General features: G+C 37.7%; 1 protein-coding gene across 5 annotated transcripts in view; it reads right to left on the bottom strand.

Annotated features, from left to right (window-relative positions):
* LOC126847118 (disco-interacting protein 2) overlaps positions 1-17,068 on the bottom strand; it is a 131,235-nt gene that overhangs the window by 54,079 nt on the left and 60,088 nt on the right. For 3 of the 5 annotated variants that reach the window (XM_050587194.1, XM_050587183.1, XM_050587203.1), the window contains exon 1: positions 12,942-14,594. The exons of the other annotated variants lie outside the window; for them this stretch is intronic. In XM_050587194.1, coding sequence (XP_050443151.1) covers positions 12,942-14,310 — 1,369 coding nt within the window. In that variant the 5' untranslated portion in view covers positions 14,311-14,594. Of the gene's footprint in view, positions 1-12,941; positions 14,595-17,068 lie in introns of those variants that run through there. 5 annotated transcript variants of the gene reach the window in all.

The raw sequence follows: 17,068 nt of genomic DNA, 5'->3' as shown, positions 1-17,068 counted from the left end.
AATTATTATTATATTCTAGTAATGAGTTCGACGACGTGACTATGACGCCGCCTATGGCGAAATGTCGATTTTAATCGTCAACGGCTCATCCAAGGACCGAAGACGGTGATCTCGAAACGATAATCGTTCTCCGGCGTTGTGATTTTGCATAACTTTAAAAAAGAACATAACTAATTAACCAGCGGCTGCGGCTGTTGCTCAACATCTACGCTTCCATTGTAAAATAATAAAATAACATTTATTATTGTTGAGCAAACGCTCGACCCGAAGACAATATAATTATTATTATATTATCATCATCGCCACCGCCGTGTCTGCTGTTATGTATAATATGCAAAACTCAGACTTGCCCATTTCGTGTGATCGTGTTATAATAATAGTATTATTGTATAGTGTTGCAAGTGTATCCACATAATAACGTTATAATATATACGAGGGCCACGTGTAACTCTACCGCACGGGCTTGTCCGAAGTCTGACAGTAATTAACACTTCAACTTGTATATTTTGCCAAAAACCAAAACCATAGAGGTAGTTTTAATGACAGCAACGACGTTTGGACTTAATCGAGTAGGCGTTTGTATGGTATCAATATAGATAATCTCCGTCGTTGGTCGTCGGCTCACGGTATACCTACACACATCAAAAGGTCTCTAGGATGACGTCATTGACAGCGGCTATGATTACACACAAGTCTCCTAAGTACCCCGCGCAAATTATCCGGCACAGCGACTCGATTCGGCAACTGAAAGCGATTATACGTCAAAACTATGTATATGGTTAACTGAAACCGAATACAATACTACAAGCCTACATGTTATACGAAGTCATTGCATTTGATAATTATTTTTCTATGATTTACAACTCTTCTCTGGTAATTTTGATAGAAGAGCTCCTACATAAATTGTAGATAAAACTTTGATCTTCAATAGAGATGTACTTTCGCGCTAAAACTGCTCAGTTTCTCATAAAAAAACTTATCTCCTAATATCCGTGGCCGCATTCTTATAATCATTTTTGTTGAAGTATTATGATTGTACAATATCGCTGTATAGAATAATATTATATATTATTACGCTCATTGCGTTATCGTTATATTATCATTATACCATTAGACATCAATTCGATTGTGGCGACAACAATTCTAGTTTGTGTGTAAAAAAAAAAAAAGCGGTGCCGCCGAGCGAGGGCGTAAAGTACAAGGAACCTTAACGTGTAAGCGACCGAGTTCGTCTTGTATAGTATGTGTATAATATATTATAATATATATATACAATACACCTACTATATAATATGGTTCTCTGGTCGCTTGGCATAAACCTATACACTGTCGTGTGGGCGAAGACACATACACACACACACACACAAGCAGACATCAAGGTCAATCCATTACGTATACCCGTAGACGTTGTCGTAAATCCAACATATGTGTGTGTGTGTGACTTGGGCCTACTCGCCGTTAGTATAATAATATGGTGTATAATTTTGTATTTTTTTTTTATAAACCTTACAACATGTATAATATGTGTATTGCTGTTGCTGCTGCTGTTGTGACCAAAGATCAGGGTAGTCGTATCGTGCTTCTTACATAACCACTACAGGAGCGGGTAATATGATGATTATAACCACAAATACCTACATAATTATTTTATACATAGTTCCGGCGTGGACCCGCAGCAGCAATATGGAACAAATATATTTTATTATAGTAAGCTACAAAAAGAGGTATGACCCTACGAAAAAGGCTATGAAGAATTTTTTTTTTACTTTTTTTAACGATGATTAGACGGTAAAAAATAGCAATATGTACACGTTACACTATAGTTATACCGAGTGATGAACCTTGTGGCAAGAGAAAAAGAATCATTGCAGAGTGTCTTTTCCGCTGCCGAAATAGCTATACGGTCCACAGTGTAAACATGTCGTCTCTTGTAGATTCTAACGTTCTTTACAGTTATCCAAAAAAGCACTTTTAACCTGTAGTTGCACAGAAAAAAAATTAACACGGCAGCAATCTGAGGCAACAGAATCGAATTCCTTTACCAGATGAGTCATACTACATACATACGTCAGATCTACGATAGCCCGCGATCTCGCCTTACGACCATTACAGGTATCAGCCAAGCTCAATCATCCCGAAGGATTCATCATCAACATTGGCGGAGATCAGAAGTGGAGGGGGGCGGCTTAGGATTCTACAAACAAACCTTAAAACTTAAAATTAGCGCTATATGTATTTATATTTCAACAAATTTTTCAGTAAAAAATAAATGTAGGTTTGAAAAGCACTGATTTTAAGTTTTAAGGTTTTTACTAGCTCAAGACCCCCCCCCCCTGATCTCCGCCAATAAGCATCAACTATGAATTAAGTACTTTGCGTTTTGGCGGTTTTTGAAATGTGACTTCGCACCCACTTATTAGACATAACGTGGTATTGACTTCTCGACAACACCTAATTTCACGGACAGCTTACCATCTTATTGTTAGTATTCCTGAGGAATTATTGTTATCATATACAGTCGCCAAGACGCGGACGTGGAAGGAGTGCCGGTCGACTTTTATTGCCAAAGTTCGCGCAACAACTCGGCCATGTCGTGATAAAATAGATTTATCGTTTGTCCACCACCACCTATAGCGTGCGGCCGATGGCTTTTATTTTTTGTAACCACTTAAGTATAATATAATATCGCAGCTGCTCGTGGCGACCGTTACCGACCTCCCGGGTACGCTGTACTACGCTCGTGTACAACATTATACTATACAAGTATGAAACGATATACATATTTATGCGTACTTTGATGTACAGTATCCGATCGACTTATACTATTATTAACAATGCATTGCGGCTACGGGGTCATTAAAATATAAATATTGTACTTAACAAAAGCCATAAAAGTTTCGGTTCGACGCAATAGTAAATATATAGTATATATTATATATATATGTATTATAATTTCAATATATATATATAATAATTAAAAACTTATATGATCAATAAAACTAACTATAAATATCGAATATAATTCTCAATTCATAAAGTCATTTAGAATGTTTTCATTTAGCTGGAAACATTTTCTTTAAATTTTAACAACATTTGGTAAACAACAAAGAATTTTGTGATTATAATCTTTTGTTGTATGGGAAATTTCCATAGAAACGCTAACATAAATTGTTTTTAACTTTTTTAATTAATTCAATTTATTGCATATTTAACCTAACTCATTTAATTTATTTAGTGTACTTTTTTTGCCAAATTTACTATAATTAAATTAGTTAAAAAAATTAAGAACGTCAAACAAAATGTGTTAACAAACTGCAAAACAAAATAATCGTAAAACTTGAGTAAAAAAAAAAACTTAAACTTACCTATTTATTTTAGTATATTTTATTAAATTACACAATACCTACTGATCTTTTTATGTGCAGATACCTAAGAGTCGCGGGAAATTATTAGGATAATATTACACAAGGTTATATTTGTTTGACTTGTCAGATGTGAGATGTCTGTGATTTTTTTGTATTTGAGTTACACTTAAATCAGCCTACGTTACAAAAAAATAGATTTATAAGGACGTGATATCGACGCACCCAGTATAAAAAAATGTTTAATAAATAAAAAAATAAAATATTAAAATAAACAACAAAAAAAGCAGTAGAAAATCGATTTCTTTTATTCATTTTTTCCCTACAGGATGTTAACAAATATGCGACATCAAAAACACATACGCCTTATTGCGCGGGCATGTGAACCGTGCAAAGCAAATATAAGCACTAAAGAGTACATGTATTTCACCAAAGCACATAATAGTTGTCACGCGGTCGCACTCGGATCTGTTATACACGTTCGACATGATTTCATTACAAAACGATGTGATCGGTTACGCACAAACTGGTATGGGCCGGTCCGGTCTTTAAGGTAATAATGATAATGGCAATAACTATAATAAAAAGGTCTAATACAAAACCACAATCGAAGAACAAGTCACGTGTCCATGGGGGAGATGATGGGGGAATATATTCTCTAATTAGATAGGTTAAACAGTAAGTAATGGTTTACAGTATGACATTTGGTAATCAAAAGTTGTGTTGGATAATTTTTTTTAAGAAAAACTCAAAACAAAATAATTCTAACATAACAATATTTGTACTTGCGCTGATGTATATGTTTGTCAAAAAAGAGTCGCAATACGTTTAAACATAATTATATTATAACACTATTTGTTAAAAAAAAACTGTATTATAATATGATAAAAATCGAAAAGAAGGTTTTGTAAGATACCTAATGTTTAAGCCAATTTTTCCTTATAAATTCAATCAGGCACTGAGATTAATGGTAAAATTCTAGTTCTTTTTATTACCTACTCCCTATACCGAAATTCCTGGATATACTTATACTTCCTAATACCTACTTATAGCATATAACTACGCAGTGTCTACATCGAGTGTAAGATTACTGCTCTGCAGTTGTTGATGATCATCTCCATTTGGCCCTAATGGTCTTTCCTCTCTATTAGGCCCACGTACACGATAATCATTATCAATCAGGTACACGCTCAACCGCAAGTCGATCGGTTCGGTTACCAATAATTATGCAATTAAAACACCCAAAGGGTTGGTCAGTGGTCAGAAAAACGAAACGGCCGTCATACACACATACATACTTCATGGTCGACACCACCCATCGGGGGTTTGATTTATTATTATTATATATACGTTTTACACAACGATAGCCATGTTATACAGCCGTTGATCGGATTGTGGAACCTCGACTTAGCGATCAAAATTGTCGGACCGACAACGCAACAATACCGAGAAGAATGACTGAGCTATAATTCTCGAGGGGGAAAAAACCATTCTACACCAGGCTCGGTCCATCGTTGAGAACACAAGAACAACATAATATTACACGCAGCGATGCTTATGACAGGTATATTATGTATTATACTTGAAAAAAAGTACACGTAGCGGACTTGATCGGGTTCAGTTGTGGTCGAAACGTCTTAAGTAAGTATAACAGACGCCGTGTATGCTCATAATAAAGTTTTGGGTTGTATAGCTATTGTGTATTATACAAATGTCTCTGTTTTAACTATAAAACCGCTCTTGTCGAATTGCGCGTGGAGAAGACATTACGGGTATTTACCTCAAGCTGGCATCTCGGTTTATTGCGGCACGCTTCGCCGTTTAGAAACCATAACCGCGGTTATTATATTTTAATATTATATATATATATATATGATTAATGATTATAATTATCTACGGCGACGGTCGCGTTTATCTGCGCTGTGGATCGCGCGGCTGTTGCTACTACCGCCGTCGCTAATGGGTAACGGTTAAACGGCACTTTGAACATGACCTCTCTTCTTCCGATTCTTCTCCGCCGTGTATAGAGCCCATGCGAAAAAATAAGAATACAGAGCGTTCATAGGGAGTTTAACGACACGAGAGCCGTAAGCTAATCTAACCGGTAAAGTTGGCAATTTTTTTTTGATATGTATATAAACAACAACCAATCCTTTAAACCCCATATTGTTGGGTTATTACAAAACATTATCTGGGCTTAAACTAAAAATAAAAACAATTCCGACGGGATAATCTAAATAAATATGATCCTTGGAAAAATAGTTCATAAGTTTATTCCTTAACCAATCTCATTCATAAGTTTACCAAAATGTCTATACTAAACGAATTCAATTTTTTTTCTTTTTGTACAGTCTCCAAATGGTTGGTTGATTTTTTTTAGACTAGAAAAATTGTTTAAAATGTAAGTTTTGTCGAAACAGATATAATAATAAACATACTTTGGTTACAACATTTGTAAAGTAAGTTATAACACCCATAGTAAATGGAAAACATATTTTTCCTACGGGGAGTGTTAATCTAATAAATATAAAATCTTAAGCGGCCATCTTAGTACACTATATATTTTTATAAAAACGCAGTGATAATTAATTGATAATAATATCCCACTTTTTAAAGTGGATAAAAAGAGAAAACAACATTAAGACTGTTTGTAAAGATATAAAATTAAAACTACAAGATATTTGCTTCATTTTATTAGTATATTTATTTTAATTTAATATTCCACTGATGATGTAATCCGTTCTCAGAGCATATCGTCAATAAAATAAATTTATTCTAATTTTAGAAAGAAATTCTTGTTGAAATTAAAACTGGGCCTATGTTTTGTAACGAATTAATTTTTTGTGGATTGAGTTGATAATAACCGGGTTTTTTTTTTTAAATAAGCTCTGCTGGAGATTAATATTATCCAAACCCAAACCTAACCGTATCATTATCATAACCTAATCGACTCTACATGTGGCGACGGTTTAACCTAACATGTAATAGGGAATGGACATGAAGACTTAGATGATGATCCGTTACAAATGACAAAGTAACAAAATGCACATTCTGTAAAGTAATCGAATGCATGGACGGTTATAGTAGGAGACCACGGAGCATTGGGGAGACTTAAAACGACTGTTGTGTAGGTACAGTTGTGTATTATAAAGATTAATCTGTATACACGCTATAGTGATGTATATAGACAAGAAAATCTAATTCTACAGTCAAGTGAGATGACTGTGCGGCGTAGTTCAAATAGAAATTGCGGCGTGTACTTGAAATATAATATAGGTGTACCGTACTGTGTACATCAAATATACTGAAGCGCACAAACAGTAGCTGATGTTAGCGAATGGTCTCACGTAGGACATTACATGCATTAGATACGCGAGCATAAGAGTCTGATAATGGTGAACTCAACGGGCCGAGTGTTATACTATACAGCGGAGGTCAAACAAAATATTATTCTAATACATCTAATCCACGTGGATCTAATAACCTAACCTAATCTAAGGAAAAATACTTAAAATCGGTTAATTTATCGTGAAACAAAACTAAAAATGCATTGATAAATATTAATACACTTTAATCGCCTAAAGAAAGGAAACCAGAGTTGGCAAACCAGCGTTTTTTTTTTTAACCCGACCCAGTAAAGTTTTTGGAGTAGGTATGGCAAACCCGATAAAACCTTAAGTTTTTGGCAAATACCAAACATTTGATTGGCTTAAAGAGAAACCATCCACTGAGTTTTTTTGTGGTTTGGGTTTATTTTGCCAACTCTGTTGGAAATATATCGAAGTTTCTAAAGGGCAGAGTAAAAAAAAAAATAGTCAAGGATTTGTATGACAGACAAGTTTGCACTGTTCGATCCCATTTTAAATTTAGATGGCCAGTTGGTTCATCTTGTAATTCGATTTTTTTGGGCTTAATCTTTCCACGGTCGAAGCTACACCTTCCGTGTGTTGTACATGTATGTAGTATAACTATTAGATACTATTCTGATGAATTTGAAAGTCGTTTGAAGCCACACGGTAATTCATACACGTCAGCCGATATGGCAGAGCACGCGTTTCGCGAAAACTTTATTAATAACACAGTAAAACGACAAGAACCAGTCTGGACGAGATGCGGATAGACACGCACGCGGTATTGGCTATTTTATAAGACGAAGGAGTCGTAGTAGAAGAAGAACAAAAAATTATGTAACGCGGTCGTGCGGGCGGCCCAGAAGAATTGACCCCAATTAGATTGTTGGGCACCGGAGAAGAATACAAATGCGCACACGATCGTGCTTACCTCATCATTATCATTATTATTATTATTATTATTATGATGTATTTTTTTTTTTGTAATTTAACTTTCGGTACGTACATATAGGGACTCGCCCAATGTCAGGCGGACCGTTGTCCTAACATTACTACAATATTATTGTTCAACGACTTCCCACGGTAAAAAAAAAAAAAAAACAACATAAAATAGAATAGAAAATATATAAATGATACGTTCTAATAATTAACGTCTCTGGCGAAACAAGTAATTATATATTTAAAATTAAACATTTTATCATACCAATAGAAACTTAACACCCGTTCACGGCAATAGATCGACATATTTTGTTGCGCATGATATTTTGGCGTTAATAAACGACCATGCGATTCAAATTAAGTCGGGCTTAGCAAGTCTTTCTCGGTTTACTCTTGGGTATATTGTCCTATTTAGTTTTCGCCTGGTCTCCAAATGTTGGATGAATAATTGCACTTGTATTGTTCGCGTTTCGTTTCCGACTTGCAGCAACTATATTATGTTGGTCGTCGTCTCCAGTGTCTCTCGTATTATTTATAATAACATGTTAAATCGACCATAGAACACTAAATATCCATTACACGAGTCGCACTGGGTAGCAATCGTCAACTAAGTCAACAGCAGTAAACAACAGCAACAACGACGACTAAGGTAATTTCCATTATGTAACGTCGCCAGTTTTGGTCCAATGACTGATTGGTTCATTGCCAAAAGGGTTACATTTACAAATTTAAAGGTTCATTAGAACTTAGTAGATTAATCGCTGACCCAAACCCGGCAAATGTTTGGTATGTACCCAAAAAAATTAGCTGGATGGGTTTAAAAAAAAAAGCGTTATTGCCAACTCTGGTTGAAGTTCTTGAGCAACAACGTCCATCCGACCCGACAAATTCCATTAAACGTTTAACTGCTGTTCTGTTGGCGATTATAAATTATTATGTCATATAATTGGTCACACGTCAAATTAAAATTGCTTCGGGTATTACAGTGTGGATGCACTCTTTAGGTAATAAATAATAATAGTTAATGCATTATAATTAGTAATAAACATTGGCAAAAATACCAATCAAGCGATTTTATAACAGTTATCGATTATAATTTGAATTTAAACGATGCAAAATTATGTTATTAAAAAATAGGTAATGTAATTTAATACCCAATTTTCGTAAGTGCCGTGTCCAACTCTACCGGTAAGTATATACGAATAAATATGATTGCTTCACATACGACAGAGCTATAAAAAAACGTTACTTATTTTTTGCCGTGATTTATGTACAAAGTGACTAAAGAAAATGTATTTTTTATTTTGTTTTCAATATATATTTATATAAATATGTACACTACAAAACAAAAACAAATCTTGTACTGACATTTGCCATTATTATTGTTATTATTGAAATAATATTATTATTATACAATTACACATATTAGTTCTAAAATAAGCGATGGCGTCAACAGACTCACCGTGAGTCCTGCTGTCTTAGTCTATATATTTTGTTTAATCGTTCAACACGTATCGTATATGCACAAAAATGTGACACAACTCGAAAAACATAAATTTTTAGTCAGAATCAAACGTTCAAAACTATTTGTTGAATAGTAAAAATGTATGTTTTTTGAGTGCTCACTATTGTTGTGCATAGGCAATATTATAAACTCCGTAATGGCGAAGAGGGTCTAATAGAGTATGGTCCGTTGCCGTGACTTACCTGAAACAAACAAAACACAAAAACCATTAGATGACAGTGTATAAGTTATTATTATAGTTGCTAAAATATTTCTAGTAAAATAATAATAATTGTTAACGCATTAGGACGACCGGCACGAGGACACGTCGTTATTGGAACGTAAAGGCGGAAATACAAATTTCTCTCAAGAACAGAGTTGGCGAAAACTCGGGTATATAATTTGGGAACAAATTAGTTCACAATAAACGTTAGATATTTTTCGGATTGGATTTTTTTGCAAACTTTTCTCAATGTATTTCAGACCCATAATACTATACAATTGTGAGGAAGCTAAGGGGTGTAACAACACGTCTGTTGGTTGCCCTTTTCCAACTCATCCGGCCACATAACTAATCCAAAATGCCTTAAAAGTCTCCATTTTATTTATCACAAGCTCATTGTACATTTTTTGGTATTACATTAATATAATATCAGCAGAGTTGGTCAAGATAAATATTAATCTATACATATTCAAATTTAATAGGTTATTTAATATAAGTAATTTGATAAGAATTAATGAACAACTAGTTTTATAGTTGATAGTAATTTGTTATTCCTCGTCATAATCTATGATTGTAATGAAAAAATGATTGTTTTAAAAAATAACAATAAATAGAAAACGTTTGATCATTAACGTCAAAATAAATTTATTCTGAATATATATTGTTTGAAAATAAACAACGAATAAATTATTCGTTGTTTATAAATAAACATTTAATTATGAATGCAAACTCAATTACATCAAGGAAAATAAAAGAATCTATTTACATTTGGCCAGAAATAAAAATAATACTACGTTCGATTTTCTAAATAAATATGTTTTCAAGTAATTTCATGTTCATTAATCACATTTATACCGAAATTTAATTTTTTTTAAAGGTATTTCTTATAAATTTAAAAAAATTGTCTGCGTGATGCCGTCAATATTTTTACAATTCGCCGAATAGAATTAAACCTCTGCGCAACTCTACTGTGCGCAAAGTAAGCAAAACGTTTTTTTTTATATACTGTACTCAGATTGTAGCAAATACCAAACTTGTTATACCGTTGCAAATGGTCGAATATGTTTTTATATACGACTACTCAAACTGTGACCTCCGAAAAAAAAAAAAAAAACGCTTCGTAAATTGAATAATTATTCCAAGCAAAACACGAGTAGCGTTAAAGAAGTTATGATAAAAAAAAAAACGTATACATAGTAAGTATAGGCTGTATAATACACTATCGATCCGATCGACAAATGTTATCATCATTATCGCCGTGGTCGAAACCCATAATTTAGAGGGCAACGGTCTGCCGGTACAGACTAAACCAGTACCGAGGACGGACACGAAAAAGAGTTAATAACATATTATTGTAAGTATACCTCCGCGGTTACAGTCTACCGACCATGATCGGCGTCATCACACATCCCCCCCCCCCGTGGGAGCCTCTGTTGTTTCTTGGCTCCGTCACATACTTGCTCGGGAGGTAATGCTAACAGGGAAGCTATACAGGGTCCCGCGGGTACACAGAAATCAATGACGGAGAACGACGACGATGGGGAAAAGGTCGTCAAAAAAAAAAAAATATCTATATTATACTCTCGGTTTTTGTTTTTTCGTCACAAGAACAAAAATGCTCCTTATTTCCACTTCACCGGCGGCCAACCCTACAATAAACAATAATAATATAAAAAGCCGTCGGGGTTACCGGCGGAGAGAGAGAGAGGGTGAGTTATGTCTGTTGATATTTGATCCAGTTGGAAATCGATGATTGCTAACGTTTTCAAGGTTCCCAGACGCGACAATGGGGGGTTTTTTTTTTTTTACTATATTGATTTACATAATTTCTGTGTATAAACTATGCATAACCGCAGATGGGAGTCTTGAGATTTATGTACAGAATGACACGGTTTGTATTCGACCCTTTAAGGGTTAATACACAAATTCAAACCGACAAAGAGATCCGTAAAACAATATTTCAAACAGAGTGTTGTAAATATAATAATATACCCGTCCGTCAGATGTGTGGTCTGATGCGACTTCACATATTATCACAAAAAAAAAAAACAACGACGTTATTGAAAGAAAGAAAAAAGTGGTATTAAATCGATCAATGAATTACATACACACATTCTTTATGCGCCCAACAAACTGTAATTACCGTCGGTATGACAACCGGCAAATCTGTCTATATATATATGAAAACTATAATTACAAAAATTCGAGCAACCAGTTATTCGCGTTTCGCTCTGTTTTTATGGACTTTTAATCAAAAATTCATTATCGTCCGTTTTGTATTCAAGTCCTACAGCCCGTTCTGACGCGCAAACACACACACACACACACACCGACAAATGTACATTAGTCATAATATGTATATTTATATTAAAAACAAAAAAATACTACAAGTTTCCCCGGTGGAATGACTACTATTTGTAGTATTAGCATACAAACATAATATGTACAATCAGACATATCGTAGTAACATAATAACAACAACTGGTCAACTGGTACATTATTTTTGTGACCTTAAAACGACCCTTTTCCCCAACCGTTGTCGGTTTTGTACCGAAACGAAATCGCTTTGCCATAACAGTCAGTGTACAAAATCGCTTTACCAAAAAACAGCCGGTATCCGAAAACCTCAAAAAATTGTTTTAAAAAAACCAAACACTATTGCGTTGTTCGTGTAAATAAACACGTCAGTGATGATTAAGAATAACGTAACGTAGTAAACACCGTTTTTTTGTTTTGTAGTCAAACAGTATAATATTATATGTACTGTGCGGAGAAGACTGTTGAGCTGCGATCACGACCGAGAGAGAAAACTTGTCAAAAGACAATTAAAAACGTTAAGACGAGAACGAGAGACCGGACAAAAGAGCCGACTGGAAAAATGTATAATTATAGTGCTTATGGAGTTAAGTGGGGGGTAATTGCAAACGAATGAAGTGACGTAGTTTTATGTATTTGCTGTATCGAGAACAGAAAATATTTTAATGTTTAGAATAAAACAATAGAGATGATTTAAAAATTAAATTAAATAAAAGGCCTATCCAACGTGTAGAGCCCGTCATTTTTGTTGTTTTAATTTCATTTAAGTTGTAATCATATTATCAATGTAAAAAAAAAAATCAAGAAATAATTATTTTTTGAGATTACAGCATTTAAGCAGTATATATTGTTTGAAATACAGTTTGCTTTTGGATACATTTTGATGTCATTATAATCTTACACTTCAGTGGAAAAATTTATTAGTTCTTTGGATAGAATGGAATAGAATAATTATTCATTAATTCGCTACTTTTTGACCATCCTTCTCAATAGCTATACCATTTAACAAATTGGACTAATGAGCAAGTTTTGTTTGCAAAAAAAATGTACAAATTTGATTTACGTTTGTTCCATTTGCCAACAACTACTACAGTCGACAGACAGTTTTTAAAGGTTCATAGTTTACAAAAAAAAACTAAATCTAATAATATGAGTTTTTTTGGGATTTTTAATATCAACAAAATCTCGAGTTATTATTAACTGTGGAAAGGTAGCACGAGGATAATGTGGAGCGCGATGGGACGTACTTGATATCCAGGCGGATTTGGTTTTGGCGGCCACGCTGGGTTTCCGGGACGCAGTCGACGGCGCCCTCCGGACAGGTTTCACCACATATTTGATGTTGCGTCGTGCTGACTTTTTCCTCTTGACGCGGTTTCTTGCGACAGCCGCGTTGGAATTAGATGCGGCACCGGCGAATATAACGACTCTAGGGATGACCGTCCGATCGTCTTCGGTGTCCGCGTCGTCCGTGGTGTCCTGCCACCGGCAACGACCCTTGGATATCGACTCGTACAGTCTTTCCTCCAGCTCTTGTCGCTGATCCTCGTCATCCTGCAATTCCAGACGGGCGTCCTTGGGCACGCAGTAGTCTCGGATCTCGACTACCGGCCGCTTCGGTTGGACGACGGCGGTCGCACGTCGTTTTTCGGGCGCAACGAACATCATCGGGTCCAACTTGAGCTGTTGGTGGTGCCGTAGCGGCGCCCTGGCCACCACGACCTGGTAAAGCTCTTGCGACGAGACGGACGGCGAGACGTACTGTTGTTGCGCCGCCGAGACGGACGGCCGCTGTTTGGACGCTTTTTTACGGAACAACTGCCGCGACGGTTGGGGCGGGTCCGAAAGACCGGGCGCGGACACGCTGAACCCGGAGTCCTTGCCGGAGCACGTGGACGTGGCTATCGACGAACGGGACGCCGACTTGCAGTCCACGTGAGGGTACCGGTGGAACCGGCGGTTGGGTACGGGCCGGTCATCGCGCTTGTCCTTGAGGGCACTCTCCAGCGAATGGTGGGCCCGGCGCTCGTTGTCCGTCACCGGCCGGGCCGGCAACTCTAGACTACGGGGCGCGGCCGGCGGTAACATGGGCGCGTCCATCCATATGCGGCCCAGACTGATAGCCGAGTCGGCTCGGCTGCTGTCGTCCAGCTCCTTGTACCTGTCCCTGTAGTATCTGTTGGGCGGCGTCGGGGGCGAAACGATCTTCTTCAGGTTGTTCAGGTCTTCTTCGGCTCTTATGCACCGGATCCACTCGCCGTAATCGATGACCGGCGCCGCTATTGCAGATGACACTTCGGGTACTCGGGCGGTAGGTCGACGGGACGACGGCGGCTGTGGCGACGCCGGAGGTGGCGGAGTAACGGACCTCCTCCGTTGGACGTCCGGCTCCTGTCGGTCGCGACCCTCGGACGCCACCGGCGGCTCCGGGAGTGGCAAATGTTTCCTGGTGGGATTCCTGCCTCCCTTCTGGCCGCGACCCTCCAGATAGTTCCTCCTGATGGATATCCGCTTGAACGATTCACTGCGCTTGAACGGCGACTGATCGTTGCGGTCCTTGTTTTTCCGGCGGCCGCCGATCAGCCGCCGGAGATTTTCGAACGTGATCGGTTTCATATGTGACCGCGACCGACGTTCAAGACGGTCCGTCCGTCGGCGGCGGACGCGTCGACGGCGTCATCATGATCAACACACGGTTACGCGTTAACTGTAAAATATCCAACGGTCCAGCGATTTTTGGCTTTCGGTCGGCGACTCGACGTTCAAAAGCGTAGAATATATATGCCGATTTCGTAAGTAACGCACAACACAAAACGGAAATTAAAAAAAAAACAAACGCACGCACTGAAACATCGACGACGGCAAGCGCAACAACGCACACGACGACCGGTTGACGGACGACGAAGACTGCGTGAGTGTATTATGTGAGCGTTGTGTATTGTGCGCGAGCCGCAGAGATCCCCGCCGCCGCCACTACCGCAACCGGTTTCGGGTGGCCGCCGCCGCCGCCGCTGAACGAGAGAGGAGAAGGGATAAACGGCGATGGGTGGAGGAACCGCGGATCCGCACACGGCTCGGGAGGGACGGGACGCGGAGGGAAAGGGAGGGGAACCGGTTCGATGCAACACACGCACAAAGTGGACAAGTTGCCCCCAAGGTACTTATACAAGGACGCCGCTGCGCCGACGACGACGTCGACGTCCACTTGGATATTATATATACTCCGAGAGCACACACGCAGAGATCAAAGCACTTCGGGTCACTGGCATTCCGGCCTGGGCTCTGGATTGCCTGACCATAAGCAGCAGCAGCGTCAGAGCGAACCAATCGGTCGAAGAGACGATCGGTCACTTGCATTTTCAACACTTAATACAACCTAACCTCTGCGGTGCCCTAGCCGTCTGCGCCAGATTAGTAGTCCTGTTAATGATGAGACATTTCGCTCAGTCGACCTCTTATGTATAAAAAAAAAACACCCAAAACTATCCAACGGTTATTATACAACGATTTGGGTAGTATAGGCTTTTTTGATTTGAGCCCAGTAACCGTTTGGTAGCTAACGAATCTTTATCTATTTTTATTTTATAGAGGTGTAAGATACATGATACCTCCTGCTTGATATCTTATACTAAAAATTCTTGATACCTACACTGATACGTGCACCAAGTGTCAAACGTTTTTTGAATACTTTCCTAAATGTACCAATTATCAATAGTGATATTTAAAAGACTATGAATTGTAATTTTGTTAACAAAAATGTAAATTTTACCAACCACTAATACACTTCAAGAGTAACCAGTAATATAACAATAGTAAATAATATTTAACATAACATAGGTTAGTTATGAAAATGCTAATTAAATTCGTATAACCTGTGTATCAACTTGTTAGGTTAGGTTAGGTCGGAATTCATATATTTTTTTAATGCTCGAATGCTGAACAGAGCCAGCAAATTGATGTGAGTTATATTTTCCGACAATAAGACACTAACGTGAATACTCCAACATAAAACTAACAATATTAAACAACGGTTGCTAACAGTTTCCAAACTAAATCGTTACTTTTACACGCGCGTGTATTTTCTTTGTTGGTTGTGGCTAATAATAAATTAAAATCGATAAAATGTATTGCCATTAAAACTTCTAATACGATTTTTTCGAGAGCAGCTAGCGACTACCATTTTTCAAATGGTTGTACTTTATCGCGACCACAATAATGATTGCAAACTTTTACAATAGTAACAACGGACTTGACGTGGACATTAAAAGCTGAAAACTATTAAAAAACCGACATTTTTAACAAGGCGATATTGATGAAAAATCAATAGCACAATTACTTTGTGGAAATAATTGTTCCTATTCAGTGCTATTCTTCGGCTCGAAACACAAGGCAAACAAATGTTCAGACGGTGGTGTCATCCCCGCGTCTTTTGATTAGGTTGATAGATAAATCACGGTCCTGAGTCGGCCCGGGGTGGAAATATAATGTACAACAACTTCACCCGATCACATCAATGATATTATTATCATGTTCTTATACAACAGTCGCGGATAGCACCGGTTTTTTTATTTATGTAACGCGCACGGACGAGATGAGTTATTATTATCGTGTAGAAATATTGTTACAGCCGGTGCGAATCAAGCTTAGTCATACTCAAGTAATGAGCACCGTGCCTAAGTTCTACCGTACCTTATCTGCCACGTGATGGCACTGCAAACAACACAACAAGAATAATAATTGTTCTCGTTGACACACATACAGCCGTTGAGTCGTCGATTTTAGATTAGTAAAATCAACGGTTCGGGTTGTTTAAACGTTCTCAATAAACAATTGATAATCTGTCGGCCGTGTTTTTAATTATTGTCACACGGTAATGCATTAAACGAGCGAGTCGGCGGCGACCGAGATAGCTGGGTCAATGAGCCGTAAAAAAGTCACACAAACGAGCCGAGGCTTGTCTAGTATATAGAAAACGAGAGTACCGCCTACTCTGTACATTGTTATGGGCTCCATTAACGTTCAATTAAAACGTGACTAATTGAAATCAACCACATTTTTACCGAACTCTTGCAAAAAAAAAAGGCACGCCGTTATTATTATAATATTATCGTTGCCGATTACGCCAACCGGAACGCCGTGTGCGTTACAGACCTCGTTAGGTCAATTACTATTATGTATATCCACGGGCAATTCGAGTGACGGTCGACCCGGTAAGAAGTAATTATAAGAAATACGCGCGAGTTTGCCAAGAGAAATCCGATCGTTTGGAGATAAGATCGGCTGTCACAAAACCCAAAACCACCCAGCAGCGGCGACCGCAATACCTAGCTGTCAATCATCACTTTTTGATTGGGTTCGGACAATATACAGCGCC

Source organism: Adelges cooleyi, unplaced genomic scaffold (genome assembly GCF_023614345.1).
Source record: "Adelges cooleyi isolate 19-005CV unplaced genomic scaffold, UGA_ACOO_1.1 ACOO_flye_CR_arks_rails_tigmint_CR_PRNA_108, whole genome shotgun sequence".
In the NCBI taxonomy this organism is placed as follows: Eukaryota; Metazoa; Arthropoda; class Insecta; order Hemiptera; family Adelgidae; genus Adelges; species Adelges cooleyi.
The sequence above is the reverse complement of the archived record's forward strand: the minus strand, read 5'-3'. Positions and strand labels throughout refer to the sequence as shown.